Source organism: Eublepharis macularius, chromosome 2 (genome assembly GCF_028583425.1).
Source record: "Eublepharis macularius isolate TG4126 chromosome 2, MPM_Emac_v1.0, whole genome shotgun sequence".
NCBI classification, from domain to species: domain Eukaryota; kingdom Metazoa; phylum Chordata; class Lepidosauria; order Squamata; family Eublepharidae; genus Eublepharis; species Eublepharis macularius.
Window position 1 is genome coordinate 167,406,477 of NC_072791.1, and position 18,022 is coordinate 167,424,498.

Below are 18,022 nucleotides of genomic sequence, written 5' to 3' on the forward strand. Positions count from 1 at the left end.
ACTGGTTTTTTGCAGCACCTTCCTTACACGGAAATGCTTGTTGGGGTTTGTTGTTTTTTGAAAAAAGATGATTAAGAGGAAATCAGAAATTAATAACATTATGTATGTTGTGGGGGGAAAGGTAGAGAGCTCTGTCTCCAAAAATACTAGAATTTAGGGCTTTCCAATATAGCTGATGGGCAACCGAGTCCAGATATACCAAAGGTTGAATGAATACTTAAATGGTGGAACTCATTACCAAAGGATATAGTGATTCTCACTATCATAAATTACAAATTCAAAGTAAATAGATCCATCAGTGGCAATTAGCTACTATGACTAAATGGAACTTCCATGTTCAGAGACATTATACATCTAAATGTCTGATGCTAGGGGATAACAACAGGGGAACAATATGCCTTCTGCCCCCTCTACTTGTGGGTCTTCTCTGGAATATCTGGTTGGCCACTATTTGGAAACATAATGGACCACCTGTACCATTGGACTACATGGGGCATTGGTCTGATCTAACAGGGCTTTTCTTATGTTCTTAATATTTCAAACTTGATTTGTGGCATTCCTCATGTTGATTCAAACCCTCTTGCGAGACTAGTACATGATCCAGTACTGATGGTGAATGCAGCCTGGGTCAGTTTTATCAATCCAGGGTGGTTTTTTAACCCATCTTGTTCTTTTCTGATAGGTTCTTGGCTGGATCCGGAATGGAGAATCAATGCTTAATGCAAGCCTTGTCAATGCGAGCTCTCTGTCAGAAGCTGAACAGCTCCAGAGAGAGCATGAGCAGTTCCAACTGGCTATAGAGGTAATAGCAACAGCATATTTGTGTTCCCCTTCCCACATGCAAAAACACAATGTTGCCGTATGGGCATAAACTGAATGGTGATGAAAGGAGAAAGAAACAAAAGCCTCAGAAAAGCAGTTCATTCTTTACATCCTGATGAAAGTGAGGCTAGGATTGGAATAAATTATTCCTGATTGACTGCAAACATCTTTGGATTCATGAAAAAGCTGCCCATTCTGCATTACCACCCTTGCCAATAGCTTGACCAAATTAAAATCCATGGAAGTTTAACTTCAAGATAAGAATGCATAGGTTTCATGATATAACACTGCAAACCTTTGCTGCTCAACTGTCTGTACTTAAGGGCTTTATGCTTTGATGGACCTCACTGCTGGCACTGGCAGAAGGCTCTGCTGTTCTTACAGGTCTGGCTTACCTGTTTTGTTGTGAAGGGAAGGAACAGGTAGAGTTTGCTGAAAAAGTCTTTTGAAGCATCGATTGATTTGATTTGTTGCAACAGGGTAAAGGTTAAAGGCTCAAACAGGTGCTGGCTTTAGAATAAGTCATAAGGTCCAAAAAGTGTGCAGTGAGTATGAACTAAACTCTGCTTTCATACCCATTGGATGATGCATTCTCAATGCTCTATAACAACTGCTGGCAGCTGGATGTTCCTTTTTCATACAGGGAAATCTAGTTGAATACTGTTGTTATAGTGCATTGAGAGTGTATTATCCAGTGATGTGTAAAAGCAGTTTCTATGGAAAACTGTTGTTATGAGTGCATATGCATATGTTTTCAAAATAATTTCCAAAATCAGCTACATTTAATTGCTCAGTACAGCAGGTCACCTGTTTATTTTTTAATTCGCTAAAGTAATTGTTAAGAACATGGCGCTGAAAGCTGTTCTTGAAGTGCCAATATATGTAATGGGAAGTGGAAAACAATATTGTTTGAACATCCATTTAAGGATTGTTCTAACAGCATTCACATATGCATACAAATTGCCTGGGAGAGGGTTAAAGCCACTTTTACTATCACCTGTGATAGCCACTTTTATTATCTTAAATGTGAAACCACAGAATGGGAGTTACTCTTCAGTAACTAGAATAAAAGGGTATTACAGTTGATATGCCTCAGACATTCTCAATCAGATATTTTAATGTATAGTCACTTCTCTATAGAGGTAATGGATCATCTTTCAGCAAGCGCCTCTTTAACTGTAACCATGCTTGTTACAATCAAATGTCATGTTATTAATCACCCCCTAAAGGGGAATGAAGAGTTCCAGCATCCAGTGGAGACTTGTATCATTAGCTTCACATCTAGACAGAATTAACCAGGCACCTCTGCGGAAGCAGGATGCACAGTTCTGTTAGCACAGCTTGCTGCACTCCTGAGATACTTGTACTTGGTATTAACTAAGAGCCACACAGTGAGACACAAGTTCTCATGCTGCCAAAAAGAGTGGAAAAGTTTATTCAGAGGAGGAAATGCCAGATTAAATATTGATTGTGTTCGAAGTCTCAGCATGGTACTGGTAGATCTGCAAGAGCACACAGTGGATCAGGGAATGCCTGGATGCTGATTTGGGATTTTCTTTGCAAATCATTCAGCATCTTTAAAACAAAAACAAAAAACAAGCCTCTCCAAAAGCAGCTGGACAGTCAACACCAGCCAGTGGTATTTGAGCATTTCCATTAAGGTTCCTTCCCAGCTTTCATTTCTCTCTCTTTTCCAGCAACAGTCTTAGTGATTCTCTGGCCCTGAGCAACATTCAGTGATGGGGCCCTAGAATCCTTGCGTGCAGTGGGGGGAGCAGTTTCTGGACAGTGTCCAGCAACCAGTTTATAGGGTGCCAGCCAGGGGCCCTCCCTTGCCCTACAGCTGATTGTCCTGGCACTGCTTTAGCGATGCCCCTCACCTTTGTAGTCATAACAGAGATGGCAGCTGACCACCAGGACAGATCAGCAGTTGGAGGCCCCCCTGTGTGGGGGCCTATGGCAGCTGCCCCATAGCTAAGAACACCTATGCTCTTTGAGTTTGTTTGTTTGCTGCATTCTTCATATTGCCCTTTTTGATATATTATATAACGGAAGCTAATCTTATGATTCAGAATTTACATTTTAAAAGTGGGTACACGGCTGAGAATAAAAGATTGTATTGTGGTCCTTACTAGTTACCATACTCTCAGTTCCCTTTCTTAAAATGGAAGCAGTACTGTCCTACTTCCCAGGGTTGTTGTGAGAAAGGCAACAATGATTCAAAAGCAGTGAGGAATTAAGTTTAATGGTTATGTTCTTTCTACTATAAAGTTTTGGGGAAAATATTCAGTAAAATGCTTAATGGAGAATCTGTGGAATTGTGGAACGTACTCTAAAACAATATTTCACTCTCATATTTTCATGCTCACACATTTACTTCACCTCTTTTTACCATATGCCTGGCCCATCTGTACAAATCTCTCTTTCCTCCCCTCATACACAGTCCCTCTTTCATGCCACTTCCTTGCAGAAGACACACCAGAGTGCCCTCCAGGTGCAGCAGAAGGCAGAGGTACTGCTACAGGCTGGGCATTATGATGCTGATGCCATCAGAGAATGTGCAGAAAAGGTGGCAATGCACTGGCAGCAGCTCATGCTGAAAATGGAGGACAGGCTGAAGCTGGTTAATGCATCTGTTGCTTTTTATAAAACCTCAGAACAGGTGAGTTGAATATCTTACCTCTGCATATTAACATAGCCTATTATTTAAGTGTGTGCCCTCCTATCTTGTTGAGTTGTGGACATTTTTGGAGAATAGACTGTGGGTGACACCAAAAATGGCAGGCAGGGAGGGTGGGCCCAGTCATAGAATGGCTGCTGTGGGGGCTAGGTCCAATCACAAAATGTTGAGAGCTTCCACAAAAGGAAGTTCTAAGCCAAGCATATTCCTATGATAGAGGTGTTAGAGGAAAGTCCTGTCAAGTCATAGCTGACTTATGGCAACCCCTGCAAGTTGAACCCTGCTTAGCTTCCAAGATCTGACAAAATCAGGCTTACCTGGGCTATCCTAGATCAGGACATAATAGAAATAGCTATTTCCAAATAATAGCTCACTTCAGACACAAATGTCCTCCTCTGAAGCTCCTTCTACAATGAGGAGGAGGAGGAAAGCTGGGATTGGCTCTTTACTTTGAGGAAGAGATGCTTTGGAGAAGAAGGAAATGAGTGCCAGGAATCACACTGGGTAGCACCATTTTGTACGCATGACCCACTCTGGGTATCACTGCTCTAGGACAATAGCCCAAGTGAGTTTTGCAATAATTGTATTAACCACCTATTCACTTATGCAGGCTACAGTCTATAGTGCATTGGTCTTCTCTATGCAGTGCCACATAGTTCCTTACTATAATACAGTTCTGGATATCAGCTCCAAATGACAGCAGCAGGTCTCAAAGTTATATACCAAGTGTTCATCTATGCAGTCTGTTTTAGTATGGTGAGATGTAACAGGTAATTGGTGTGTATTCAGTCCCTAGCAAATAGTTTCCTGGAGGCCCCAGAACACACCCAGATTCATTGCTTAATGGTTTATATATGTGAAGTCAGCTCTTATTTATCACATTGTGAATATGTGAAAATTAAATCCTGAGAATTTTGTCTACCAGAAAAAGACCTAGGATCTGGTGTCCAGGACTGTTCTCACATTGTTTGGGTATAATATTATACCTAAATAATTAAAAATCTATTTCAGCCTAGCCATTTCCAAACCATCAGTGCTATATTAAAGCATCCTCAAGTCTCATGCTACACAAGAAGAGAAATAGCACATTTGATTAATGTTGACTTCTTAGACCCAAAGGACAATTGCTCCATTTACAGGTAGGTAGATTAGAAGCAGCTGTATGAAATTAAAACCTAGAGATCAAGACATTTTTTCTTCAGTAGCATAACGTGGAAGCCAAGAGACCTCCTCCAAGTCACCTTCAGCTCCATAATGGAAATCAAACTTCCTTGCCTATGCAGCCTGCAAAGTGTGTTGGAAACTTTGTCTTGCAGGGACTATTTTTATTTCTTTGCCTAACACCCCCCCCCCCCCCGTCCCCCAATGTAGGAATACCATGTAAACCTATTTTGGTTTGGTTACATAGTAACAGGTTAATGTACTGTTAACTTGTAGGTTGATCTTGTATACTTCTGGAGGTATCATTGGTAGCTGAGCTATTATATCCTGGTTCATTTCTTAGGTTTGCAGCGTGCTGGAAAGCTTGGAGCAAGAGTATCGAAGGGATGAAGACTGGTGTGGAGGCCGGGATAAACTTGGGCCAGCATCTGAGATAGATCATGTTATCCCCTTAATAAGCAAACATCTGGAACAGAAGGAAGCCTTTCTCAAGGTTTATGCTTATTCCTCCAGTTTTTCACTAGATGGTCTTTTTTGTGTTCTGTAAAAGTAGCTGAGCTATACTCCTGGGTGGGAACCTTTTAGCAATGAAATAGATGATGTTCTACTTATTGATATATCCTTGTAGAACAAGAATGTATCTGTATATTATTTTATGGGTGACATAAATACCAACATGATTTGTGCAGTCCACATTTATTCCATTTTTGTAAAGCCTTCAAGACTGAATAGCCTGTACAATCTTTCTTCACTGGGTTCCCCAGTTTTCCTCATTCTCAGTGTCAGTCTCAGAGATATAGAACAGACAAAATCATGTAAGCACCTGAATGATACCGAAGAACATATCTGCAAAAAGCATGTACATTTCAGCCAATGCTGTGGAAAGGCCCCAGATGTTCCCACAGAATTAAGGACAGAGCCAAGCCTGCCATCCAATCATGGGGAAAGTTAGCTTTAGACAGATACTAACATTTATTTTAATTTTCTAGGTAATATTTATACCCCACTTGAACTTTGCAAACTCAAGGATACAGATATCAGGGTACAGATATTGTAAGTGTCCAACAAATTAAAAACCAGTACAGAATTAAAACACATAGTTAAAAGCCATTTTTCAGAGTTAAAAACCAGTTCACAGGGTTAACACATTTAAAACAGCTTACTCTCCAAATGCCCTCTGGAACAGAACAGTCTTGGTTGTTGTGGGTTTTCCGGGCTGTATTGCCGTGGTCTTGGCATTGTAGTTCCTGACGTTTCGCCAGCAGCTGTGGCTGGCATCTTCAGAGGTGTAGCACCAAAAGACAGAGATCCCACCTGCAAAATCACCAGGCTAACAAATGCGCTGATCAAGAATTCTTCACTACATCCCGACACGCACAGAAAACTATGCAAGACAGAAGCACAGCCACCTAGACTATACGGACTCCCTAAAATACATAAGGATTCAGTCCCACTCCGACCCATTGTGAGTGCCATTGGTTCACCGACATATGAATTAGCTAGACATCTGGCCGATCTCCTGCAGGACCACATCGGGAAAACCTCGTCTTACGTCAAAGATTCAGCAGATTTCATCAACAAAATCAGTTCTCTGAAACTCAATCCACAAGACATACTTGTCAGTTTTGATGTTGTATCCCTGTTTACCAAGGTTCCAGTAAAAGACACTATTGCACTTATTAATCAGATTTTCCCAGAGGATGTAACAGCCTTATTCCATCATTGTCTGACAACCAGTTACTTCCAATGGGATAATGAATTCTATGAACAGATGGATGGGGTGACCACGGGGAGCCCTCTCAGCCCAGTTATAGCAAACTTCTACATGGAACATTTTGAAAAAACAGCTCTAGAATCAGCACCCCACAAACCTAGTGTATGATTCCGGTTTGTGGATGATACGTTTATCATTTGGAGCCATGGGGAGGAAGAATTGATGGGGTTTTTGAATCATCTCAACAACATCCACCTGAACATACAATTCACAATGGAGAAAGAAATCGAGGGAAAACTCCCATTTCTGGATACCTTGGTCATCCGCAAAGCAAACTTTCAGTTAGGTCACAAGGTCTACAGGAAACCAACTCACACTGATCGGTACTTACACAAAAACTCCAATCACCACCCCCGACAGAACAGAGGCATAATGAAAACATTAGTGGATCGCGCAAGACGGATATGTGAGCCGCACTTTCTCAATGAGGAAATTAATCATCTAAACTACGCACTTCAGGCAAATGGCCACTCCAGAAATGAAATCCGAAGAGCAATCAAACCCAGGATGAATCACACAACCAAGAAAAAACAGTCTCCTACAGGAAAAGTGTTTTTGCCATATATCAAAGGAATTACTGATCAGATGGGAAAGCTTATGAAAAAGCATAACCTTCAAGCAGTATTCAGACCCACCCGAAAAATACAACAGATGCTACGATCAGCAAAAGACAGTAGAGACCCCCTCACCTCTGCAGGAGTATACCGTATACCCTGCAGCTGTGGACAAGTTTACATCGGGACCACAAAGCGTAGCATCCAGACAAGAATAAAAGAACATGAAAGACACTGCAGACTTGGACAACCTGAAAAATCAGCAGTGGCTGAACATAGCCTAACTCAAACAGGGCACAGTATCTTATTCCAGGACACCAGAATACTGGACAACACTTCCAACTACTTTGTCAGACTGCACAGGGAAGCCATTGAAATTCACAAGCATAAGCAAAACTTCAACAGGAAAGAAGAAACCTTAAGAATGAACAGAGCATGGTTTCCAGTTCTGAAAAACACCAGGCTAACAAAACACTCTATCCCCGACAATAGCCCTGCAGAGAAGATTAGCACATCAATCCATATGCAAAAAAACCTCCTCCGGAGTAGATATAAATGACCTGCCAACATCTTTTCCACACTGTGACACTGAGAGATCTCTGTCTTTTGGTGCTACACCTCTGAGGATGCCAGCCACAGCTGCTGGCGAAACGTCAGGAACTACAATGCCAAGACCACGGCAATACAGCCCGGAAAACCCACAACAACCATCGTTCTCTGGCCGTGAAAGCCTTCGACAATACATAGAACAGTCTTGCTCACCTTCCTGAATGCAGCAAGAGAAGGCACCCACCACACCCACTCTGGTAGGCCGTTCCAGAAGAATGGACCTATGTAAAGAATGCCCATGATCAGACTGTTGCCAATCGGACCATCCTAGGTGAGGGTATCACCAGGAGAAGGCTGTCTGAGGAATGCTACTGGACCATGGGGATATACCAGAAGGCTCTGTTTAAGAGCTGTGAGGCCTTGAAAGACTTTAAAGATGATGAACAAATAGGCAACCAGTGCAGCTGACGCAACACTGCTGTTATATAACAACAACTACAACATTCAGTTTATATACCGCCCTTCAGGCCCACTCAGAGCAGTTTACAAAGTGTGTTATTATCCTCACAACAGTCACCCTGTGAGGTGGGTGGGGCTGAGAGAGTTCTGAGAGAGCTGTGACTGACCCAAGGTCACCCAGTTGGTTTCAGGTGGAGGAGTGGGGAATCAAACCTGGTTCTTCAGAGCAGAGTCTTGTCACTCTTAACCACTACACGAAACTGCCTCTGTCCCAAGTGGCTGACTCCAAATAGAAGACTTGCTGCCACATTCTGCATCAATGGAAACTTTGAAGGTACCTTCAAAGGCAGACCTATGTAGACCATGTTACAGTCGTGTGGATCAGAGCATTTAGGTCAGCAGAATTTAAATGTGTCTACCTTATAAGCTAGATACAATCAAATTGGTATAATTGAATATAATGGGTAGATTGACCTCAGCTAAGCACTCTGCCTTCCCAACCAAGATCACCTTCATCTTGTCAGGATTAAGCTTCTGTTCATTCATGCTTGACTAGTAGACCTCAGCCTTATGACATTTGCAGCTGCTTCAGGATGCTTAGATGGTGATATATAAAGCAGGGTGTCAACTGCATATTGGTGACCATCCACTCCAAAACTCCTGATGCTCTTGGCCAGGGATTTTACATAAAGATTAAACAGGAATGGTGATAAAATGGATCCTTGGAGTATTCCTTACAAGAAGTCCCAACTAGCTGATTCTGCATCTCCTATGGAAATTCTTTGGTTCTGAGTGAAACCAATAAAGGGCTGTCCTTTTTACCCTAAATATTGATTGAAGTTGATCCACCAGTATCACGGTTGATTGAATCAAATGGTACTGATAGGTCTAGCGATGTCAGCAGTGATGAATTGCCCATATTAAACTATATCTGGAGATAACCTTCCAAGGCCAATAGCTCTGTTTCAATCCAAAAACCCAGCCTCAAACCAGACTGAAATGGGTCGAGGGCAACATCTCATTCAGAAATGCCTGCAGTTTCTCTGCCATAAGCTGCTCAATCACCTTTCCCTTTGCTTAAGAGGAGATTGCACACAGATTAACCCACATCCCTCTTATCTGAAGATGATTCTTAAGAAGAGGTCCAATCACAGCTTCTTTCATCTGTGAAGGAAACTCCTCTTTAAGGAGGGACATCTTCCCCAAACTAGGTATCACTTTCTCCTGATGTATTTTTAGTAGTCAGGATGGGCAAGGATCCTGTTTACTAGAAGTGGCTTTCACAACTCCAAGCAGTATGTTAACATCAGTCAGGGAGACAACACTATCTGTAAAACTCTGACAAGAAGCTACCCTGGTATGTGCAAGACTATCCCTCAAACTGGCCTCTAAGTTCAACTGGATGAGAGTAGGGATCCCATTCTCCTAGTGGGTCCCCCAGCAGGGGGGGAAAGTTGGGGAACAGCCCTACCAGGCACGCTCCTGGGCTGGTGTGATCACATAACTGACATTGAGCTGCCCCGAGAGTGCTCCTGCTCTTTCAAGTGGGACTGTTTGGGGTCTAAATCAGCTCACTGTGAAGCACGTGCACTCGTTGCCTTGTGCAATGACATCACTTCCTGGAAGCCAGTCAGATGTCTGGGCTTGGACCACTGTAACCAGTCCCCATGCTTTTGTAGAGGGAGGAAGGCATCTTAACCATTGGCTTCAGCAGATCTCACCATAGTATGGGCTGTAATATCAGCCCCTCTACTAGATTAGTGAAGAAAAGGAGATCCAACATATTACCTTTGTCACATGTTGTTTGCATCACAGCCCAGGACAGTCTCCTGGTTGCCATTGTGATCATGAAGTTCTGAACTGGACCAAAGAGGCCTTGGATCTTATTGGCTCCTGATACTGATATTCTGAACACAATCAATAATCTAAATCATATCATTTGGTCCAGCCCCATTCTCTTCCTCTAAGCTCTCATCGTTCTGTTCCAACATGGATGGCAGCTGCAAACACATTGTATGTAAGGGAGAATGAGGCTTGGGCCTGCATCTCCATTTCAAGAGAACTTGGGTATCAGGACTAGAGGACTTCTGGGCTAGATGGACCTGACTAGATCTTTTCCTTGTATATGCTGGAACAAGAAAGTAGGTGTTGGAAATTACCAGGCTTTCCTCTGTGGTGCCCAGTAGCTCCCCATCTCAGACAGCAAGCCCTAGTTCCTAATCCGTTTTCCCCCACCCCCCAAGTGTAATAGTAATAGTAGAATTTTTCATGTAATAGTAGAATTTTTAACAACTATATTCTGGAAGCAATCAACTGGCACCTCATGAAATAAAGATAGACATATATCATCTTCTGTTGGAAGGATTAGGCTTAGCATTTAGTTTGCTTTTCTGCTGGAATCAGCCCCTTTTTCCACACATTTTTCTCTCCTCTATGATGGATATGCATGACTGCTGTCTGAGGTTCCCTCATTGTTTTCTTATGCACATCAATATCCTTGAGGCAGTCAGATGGGGAAAGAAGTATCACAGCACTGTAGTTTTTCAATATTTTTCTTTGCTGCATATCAAAAGGTTAACAGTTGTGCCATGCATATGTGTTGTGTTTGTTGCCCTTAGGCCTGCACTTTAGCACGAAGGAATGCAGAAGTGTTTCTCAAGTACATTCACCGAAACAACGTCAGCATGCCAGGGGTAGTGAGCCATACAAGGGGACCCGAGCAGCAAGTTAAAGGTGTGTATGTTCTTTGGGAGATGGTCTCCCAGAATGGCAGTTTGGCTTTAATTAATTGTGCTTGTGCTTGTTGCAGAGGTCTGCTTTTTTGGATGAGCTGTAGTAAACATTTTGATATAATTATAAATACATACCTTTAATCTCTTAAACTGAACCAAATGTGTTTAGAATACCATCAAATGAAACAAAAAGATTGCAAAGTGTTTTTTTCCTCTCACTGACCCAAATGTCTGTAGGAATGGAGGCTAAGAAATCTTTGGCATTGAAATTTACTCATGTATTATCTTCTTTAGTTAGAACCACGTGAGCTACAAATGATATTATCAATACATTTAATGCCAAACTCCTGCTTTATTCTAATTAGATGTGTCCCTGCTAATAACATTGAGAATTTAGCTGTTTTTCTTAGACAGACAGGTGTCTTTAAAGGCTAATGAAGGCCTAGTGCTGTTCAAAGTATGTGCGCTCATCTTGTGGCAAAATCAAAACCACTCTGTCAGGCAATAGTTGAAAACAACCTTAGATTGCTAAGTACTATCTGTGCACTATCTGTTCCTGGATCACTTAACAAGGGAAGGAGAAGAAGGCAGAATCCAGAATCAATAGCTATTTGAGAGAGAGTCCAAATCAGCAGCCTGCAAGTAGTTTGGCTGAAAGGCAGGCCAGGTAGGACAGCCAAGCAGTGGATTGTAGGATATCCCATTGTCCTTTAGGTGCCAGGCCAAAAACTTTTATTTTTACTCAGGATTTTAACATGCAGAGTTACACTTATCTTGAGCCCAGTAACTTTGCATGGGACTCTACTTTGACTTAGGTTTTTTTAATCTTTAAAGCTGTTTTTATGATCCAAGTATTCATGAATATCATTTTAGGCTTCTGAATGTCTTTAATTTTTTTTTAATTTTTCAATGCAAAAAACAAAAATAAAAAGCAAGCGAGAAAAAAGAAAGAAAACAGTGCTGAGACTACAAAAGCGCTATTGGCAAATCTATACATAGACATGCATAAAAAGATTTCCAAATAAGTCCATGAGCAGTGGCCTTCTATATGCAATACGTTCAAATGTTGATAAGCTTATAGGGTCTTCAATCCAGTTATTTACAGGAGTTGGGCTTTGGTCTTTCCAGTGCTGAAGTATAAGACTGTTAGCAACTGTAAGGGCATGGAGGATCCATTTCCATTGACCATCAGTTAGAGTCCAAGAGACAGGCAAGTAGTTTAACAGTGCATTAACATCCTCAAAAATAAATGAGCTCTCTGTCACAAAATTAATATGACCAAAAGGGCTGAATAACTAAACATGACCAAAGAATATGCTTAAGAGATGTATTTTTTGAATTACACCAGCAACAGTTAGACATTTTTCTTAAACTTTAGTAGAAAGATGCTGTTATGTCCAGTATAACCTAAACATTTTTTTGCTGAATAAATCGCAACTTAAGATCCATAGTAGCAACAGGTATAGGGCTTAAGGCCTTATCCTACTGCTTTAGCAAAACTGGATGCTCCATATCATTATTCCATTCATCTCTAAGATTCTGTGTATCATATTTATTAACTGACCTTAAATATTTATATTCAAATATTGTTGATTTCACTTTCTGTATTGATTCAATAAGAATCTCCAAAAGTGGAAGAGATTCTGAAGCACACAAAGCTGCTGAACCATATTTGGATATCAACAAATGTTGCAATTGTAAATATTGCCATTTGGCAGAAGTTGGCAAATCATATTTAGACCTCAGTTGAAAAAATGACAAGAACTTATTGTCATTACCTGTCAATTGATCTAAAATAAAAATTCTCTTATCTGTCCAAGCCTTCCATAGAAAAGATTTCTTCCCAATTTTTAAATCTGGATTTGACCATAATGTTAGTTTACATGTGAGAATTTTTTTTATTCTAAATAATTATGTATAAACCATGTATATTATTACTTTGGCTAACAGCACACGCCAGAGGTTCCAAACATAAATTGAAAATGAGAGAAGGAGGAGGAAAACCTTGCCTAGTACCTCTTTCAAGGGGAAATGGTACAGAAAAAATACCATTGGTCAGTATCCTGGGGAATTAATACTAATTCATTTCAAAAATTCATGAAGCCAAATTTAATTAATGTAGAGGAAATAAATTTCCAATATATTTTGTCAAATGCTTTTTCAGCATCACGTGAAAGAATAGCAATGTAATCAGATCTCTATTTAATGCAATCAGATCAGCAGCCAGTCTAAGATTATCAGATTCTTGCCTACTTTGTATAAATCCTATATGGCCTACATGGTCTAATAACCTTTTGAAGTCTGTTAGCAAGAATGGCCATTAATATTTTTTCATCCACATTCATCAAAGAAATAGGTCGAAAATTTGCACATTGGGTGTGGTCTTTGCCTGGCTTTGGAATGACAGTAATATAAGCATCCTGCAGTGAAGCTGGCAATAGATCAGATTCAAAATCTCGTTGTACAATTGGTAGAATTTTCAAATTAAAACAATCTGAAAAGGTTTTATACCATTCAATAGGGAACCTATCTGATCCTGGAGATTTACCAGCGCTCGTATTCATGATCACAGCCTTAATTTCATCTATATGCAAAGGCTCAGCAAGTAGCTGTTGCTGACCCATATCTAAATATGGAAGATGAAGGTGAGAGAAAAATGTTTCCATATCTTCTTCTGATGGTTCTTTCCTCTTATTACACAATTTTGAGTAAAACTTTTGAAACTGCAAATTTATTTCTGTTGAGGTAGTATGCCATTCTCCTCCTAGGAATATAATTCTTGTTCTTTCACTGCCTTAAACGAAGCGCCAATAATCTGCCAGCTCTCTCTCCTTGTTCCCAATATGACTGGCACAAGCACGTGAAAGCATGTTCTGTTTTCATTGACAATATATTATTCAACTCATATTTAACGCTTTTGCAACTCTCAATAGAGATCTTGATTGGGAGATGTAGCAAACTCATTTAACAAATATTTCAACTTATTTTTCATGTTCATTTCTTCTCTTTCTGTAAGCTTCTTGTGAGATGCATATGCAATAATCCTTCCTCTGATAAAAGCTTTACAAGTTTCCCATTCAATAGCACAAGTATTCACAGTTCCTTGGTTAATATTAAAATACTCTGAAAGCTCAGCTATCATCTGTTTTAAAAGCTGCATCATTGAGCAAAGAGATGTTAAGACATCGTAAGCTTGGTAGGTTAACTCAATCAGGAAACTGGAGAACTAATGAAATAGGGACATAATCAGAAAAACAATTAAATCTATATCACATGCTTTAATTTGCAGCATCAACACAGCTGAAACAAGAAAATAATATAATTGAAAACAGTTATGATGTACAGAAGAAATAATGGTATAGTCTCTATAATGGTATAGTCACATGCTTTAATTTGCAGCATCAGCACAGCTGAAACAAGAAAATAATATAATTGAAAACAGTTATGATGTACAGAAGAAATAATGGTATAGTCTCTGTCCTTTGGGTGTAACATAAACCAAGGATCAATCAAACCCAGTTCAAACATATGGGCTTTAAGAGTAGATTTTACCAATGAACGTTCCTTATGTGGGGGTATACTTTGATCTAAAGTTGTATTTAGTATTTTATTAAAATCATACCCAGCAACAAATAATCATATCTAAGATCTACCAAGTTACTGAAACATTGATGACACATGTCTGGAGAATCTATATTAACCATAACCATAACAGAATCAAAGCTTTTCACTACTAAAATAATAAAGTGACCCTTTGGGTCTGTTATTACTTCCTGAATCCGAAAAGAGATACATTTATACATTAATATAGCTACACCCTTAGACTGAGTAGACATATCTATAACATATACCTACCCAACCCAATCTCAACACAACTTGTTTTTATCATTTGCCATTATATGAGTTTCTTATTAAAAAGCCACATCTACATTAAGATATTTTTTTTTCAAGGTAAATTTTTGCATTTGGTAGCATCTCTCATGTTCTTAGCATTCCATGATATCATGTTGAACATAAACCCATAAAATAGTGTATCCACCCAATATAGCTGTTTCCTTATCACCAAATAAATGCAAGATACCACATATAAAACCTTATTATAAGTAAAATAATTAACAAAAAATAGCAGAAAAGAAAAAAACACTAATTTAAACAAAATAAGTATAGCCATAATTCTATAAATCAGCCAGTAACTCCCCATCACAAAAATTCTGACCCCATACCAAAAGTGAAGGGAATAAAATGAAATAAAAAAGAAAAAACTAAAATAAAAATCTTTATTCCCAGATAAGATGCCAGAGATCTCCACAAAATGGGCCACTCTCCTCCGTATAGTTATAAAGATAGATATAATTATTTATGGACCATATATCTGTCTAATGCTTAGAGATACTTAGGGAAAGAAAAAAAATAGACATGTACACACACATAGATATGTACAGAGAGACACACACACAGCAAAAAACCAAATCATTATCTCTAGGCTGGCATTATACCTGGATTTCATAATCATAACATGAAGAAAAAGACTTTTTAAAAAAGGGAGGTTTGAGGGGAGGCTACTTGTTTCCAAATTCATTTGTATATGTATAATTGCTTTTATATTTCTTTAGATGGTCAGCACAAACACTTAATTTCTTTAGACCAATGAGGTAAGCTTCTGCTTAGGGTTGTAAAACTTCTTGTCCGGAGAAGACAACCCAGCCCCCTCCAAGACTTACCTCCTTGGCCCACCAGGAGGCTGAAGACTAATAGTGAGGTGGTGGGAGCTGCGAACGCCTCAGGAGCAGCGGTGCGGCCCATGGAGGCCACAGGAGCAGCTGCACAACCCACAGAGGTTGCAGACCCAGTGGTGCAGTCTGCAGAAGGGTGGAGAGAGACTGCCACAAACTAGGCTTGCCATTCCCCCACCTGAGGCTGAGATCCCCTGCTCTCACCTCCCCCCACCCCCACTTACTTGGCCAGCAGGGGGGTGCACACCCCAGGGCATCCCCCCAGCGGCACAGCGCCTCAGGGTGGCATGGCGGGCTCCCGCTCCCTGTAGCAGGCCCATTTCAGGTTGAATTGGGCCCCGCAGGGGGGTGAGTCAGCCCTTTGATGAGCGCAGGAATGCTCCCGGGCCGCCCTTTGACCCATGTGATGACATCATTTCCCGAAACTGATGTCATCACACCAGCTGGGAGCATGTGTGCATGAGAGGAACATGAGGAGAAGGAGGGGAGGTAAGAGCCAGCGTCCCAATCTCCCACTGGGAGAGTGAAGGGACCTGGCAACCCTACCACAGATGCTGGAGCCGAGGCAACCCCAGGAATAGCAGCAGAGCCAGCTTTGAGGCCAGAGAGCTCCTCTGGAGCAGGAACAAGGCAGGCTATGCCCTGTCAGGTGCAAAGCTCCAGGGCCTGGTGGAGCCCAGCCTGCCCTGCCTTGCTGAACAGCACCCCTGGAGAGGGGCCAAGGGTGGGGGAAAGCCCAGATAGGCCAGCTTGGCTGGCAGTCACCCTGGGATGGAGTCAACCCTGACAGGACGAAGCCTGAAATTCCCACCAGGAAGGACCTATAAAAGGCAGGCTCAAATGGGAGGCTGGTGAGGAGTAGTTGGGAGATGGAAGTCAAAAAGACAGTGAGAGCAAGAAGCCAGAGAGAGAGCGAGTTAGCAAGTGGGAGTTGGCCCAAGCTGGTTAGCCCAACAGAGGGAGAGAGGGTTGAGGGTGCTGTAAACCCCTCTCCTCCCTCCATTTCTGAGGCCTACCCAGAACCCGGCTGGATGAGAAGGCCGACCCTTCTCGTGCATCCCTCCCAAGTTCCGACATCTTTGGTTCGGAGTCTGGCACTTGCTAAATTGATCTTGATACCTGACACAAAAGATGGCAGGATACTTGATGTAGTATTGCAGCTTTAGTTCTCTTCCAAGAGCTTTTGCTTTTGTGAATGGATGATGTCATAATATTGATACTTTAGTATAATCTGGGTAAAGCATGATTTGCTTTTTATTAGGACCTCAATACAAGTCCCGTTTCTCTCTTGCCAAATGTAAAAGGTGATCTCTCACCCCACTTGTAGAAACTGAATGATTATAGGAGCTGGTTTGTTTACTCTGCCTGATGCCCAAGGAATCCTGTAGGCTTGTTCATTCTGCAAATGATAATCAGCAGGAAGCTGCAGGACCTCACAAAGTAATTTCTCTGAGTTCAATCAGCCTCTTTTGTCCTGTCTTTTCAGTCTCCTCTGATAATCCAAGAACACGAATATTTAGATGTCGGACATAAGTCTCTAAATGAGAGATTCGGTTAGAGAAAACATGTGAAGCTGAGACCAGCTGTCTCATGAGCAATGGTTCCGTCTACCAAGGCAGCAATTTTAGTCTCCATCTGTTGCACTCGTATACCAGTAGCCTCAGTCGACTCCTGAAGTTGTTGAATCAGTTTGTCAATTGTCTTTTCATTAGTGGAAAATTGTTTTAGTTGCTCAGATTGTTTTACTTGCTTAGATTGTTTTTCAAGCTGAGCCCCATATTTTTCAGTGGAGAAATTACTTCTCCCTAAGCTTCTGCACCAGCTCCAGGGGACAGTCCCTCCTTCCTCATTGGGCTTCCTCAGAGTTGAAAGTTATAAGCCCACTTATCTTAAGTTGAAAGCAAGAGAAAAACAGTATAACAGACAAATTACTGATGCCTCAAACAAGACGGGTCCAAATCAATGCATAACACACAAAAGAGATAGGATTGGCGGAGAATTACTTTTAACTATTTCACCATTTTCACCGGAAGTCCATGAATGTTGTTTTATGCTGTTGTTTTATTATTCATAATTTAGTTTGTTTTATAGTTTTGTTGTATTACTCTGTGAGGCATCTCAAGCAGATCTCTAGAGAGGCAGCATTTAAATTAAATAAAATAAATAGGATGGAGGTGTGTTTTCATCTTGCATGGCTCATACAGAAGAACTCTGGGACAGCAAAACATGTTTCACCCTGTCCTAGCGGAGTTTCCTGTGATTAGACTTTCTCTTACAGAGAATTCTGGCATTTGAATAACAATAAATGACTGCCTTAGTTAAGTACTGAAGAAGAGGTAGGGCAAATAACTGAAATGTTCATTAGTTTAACTACAGAATACCCAAAACGAATAGTGTTTCCTTCTGTTGAGAGGAAAGTACCTGCACATCTGACTTTCAAGGACAGATTAGGTTATCAAATGGGTTTTCTTGGCAATGCGATCTATTGTAATCAGGATTCTAGTCTACCTCTTACCTTCCAAGACAAGCCAAAATTGAAATTCACAACACGATTCCTT

The 18,022-nt window shown here is 40.9% G+C and overlaps 1 protein-coding gene across 1 annotated transcript in view; it reads left to right on the top strand.

Moving 5' to 3' along the window:
* Nucleotides 1-18,022, top strand: part of KALRN (kalirin RhoGEF kinase) — a 717,152-nt gene that overhangs the window by 504,233 nt on the left and 194,897 nt on the right. Inside the window, exons 16-19 of the mRNA XM_054971242.1 lie at nucleotides 683-802; nucleotides 3,266-3,484; nucleotides 5,007-5,156; nucleotides 10,618-10,732. Of these exons, the coding sequence (XP_054827217.1) occupies nucleotides 683-802; nucleotides 3,266-3,484; nucleotides 5,007-5,156; nucleotides 10,618-10,732 (604 nt within the window). The remainder of the gene's footprint in view (nucleotides 1-682; nucleotides 803-3,265; nucleotides 3,485-5,006; nucleotides 5,157-10,617; nucleotides 10,733-18,022) is intronic.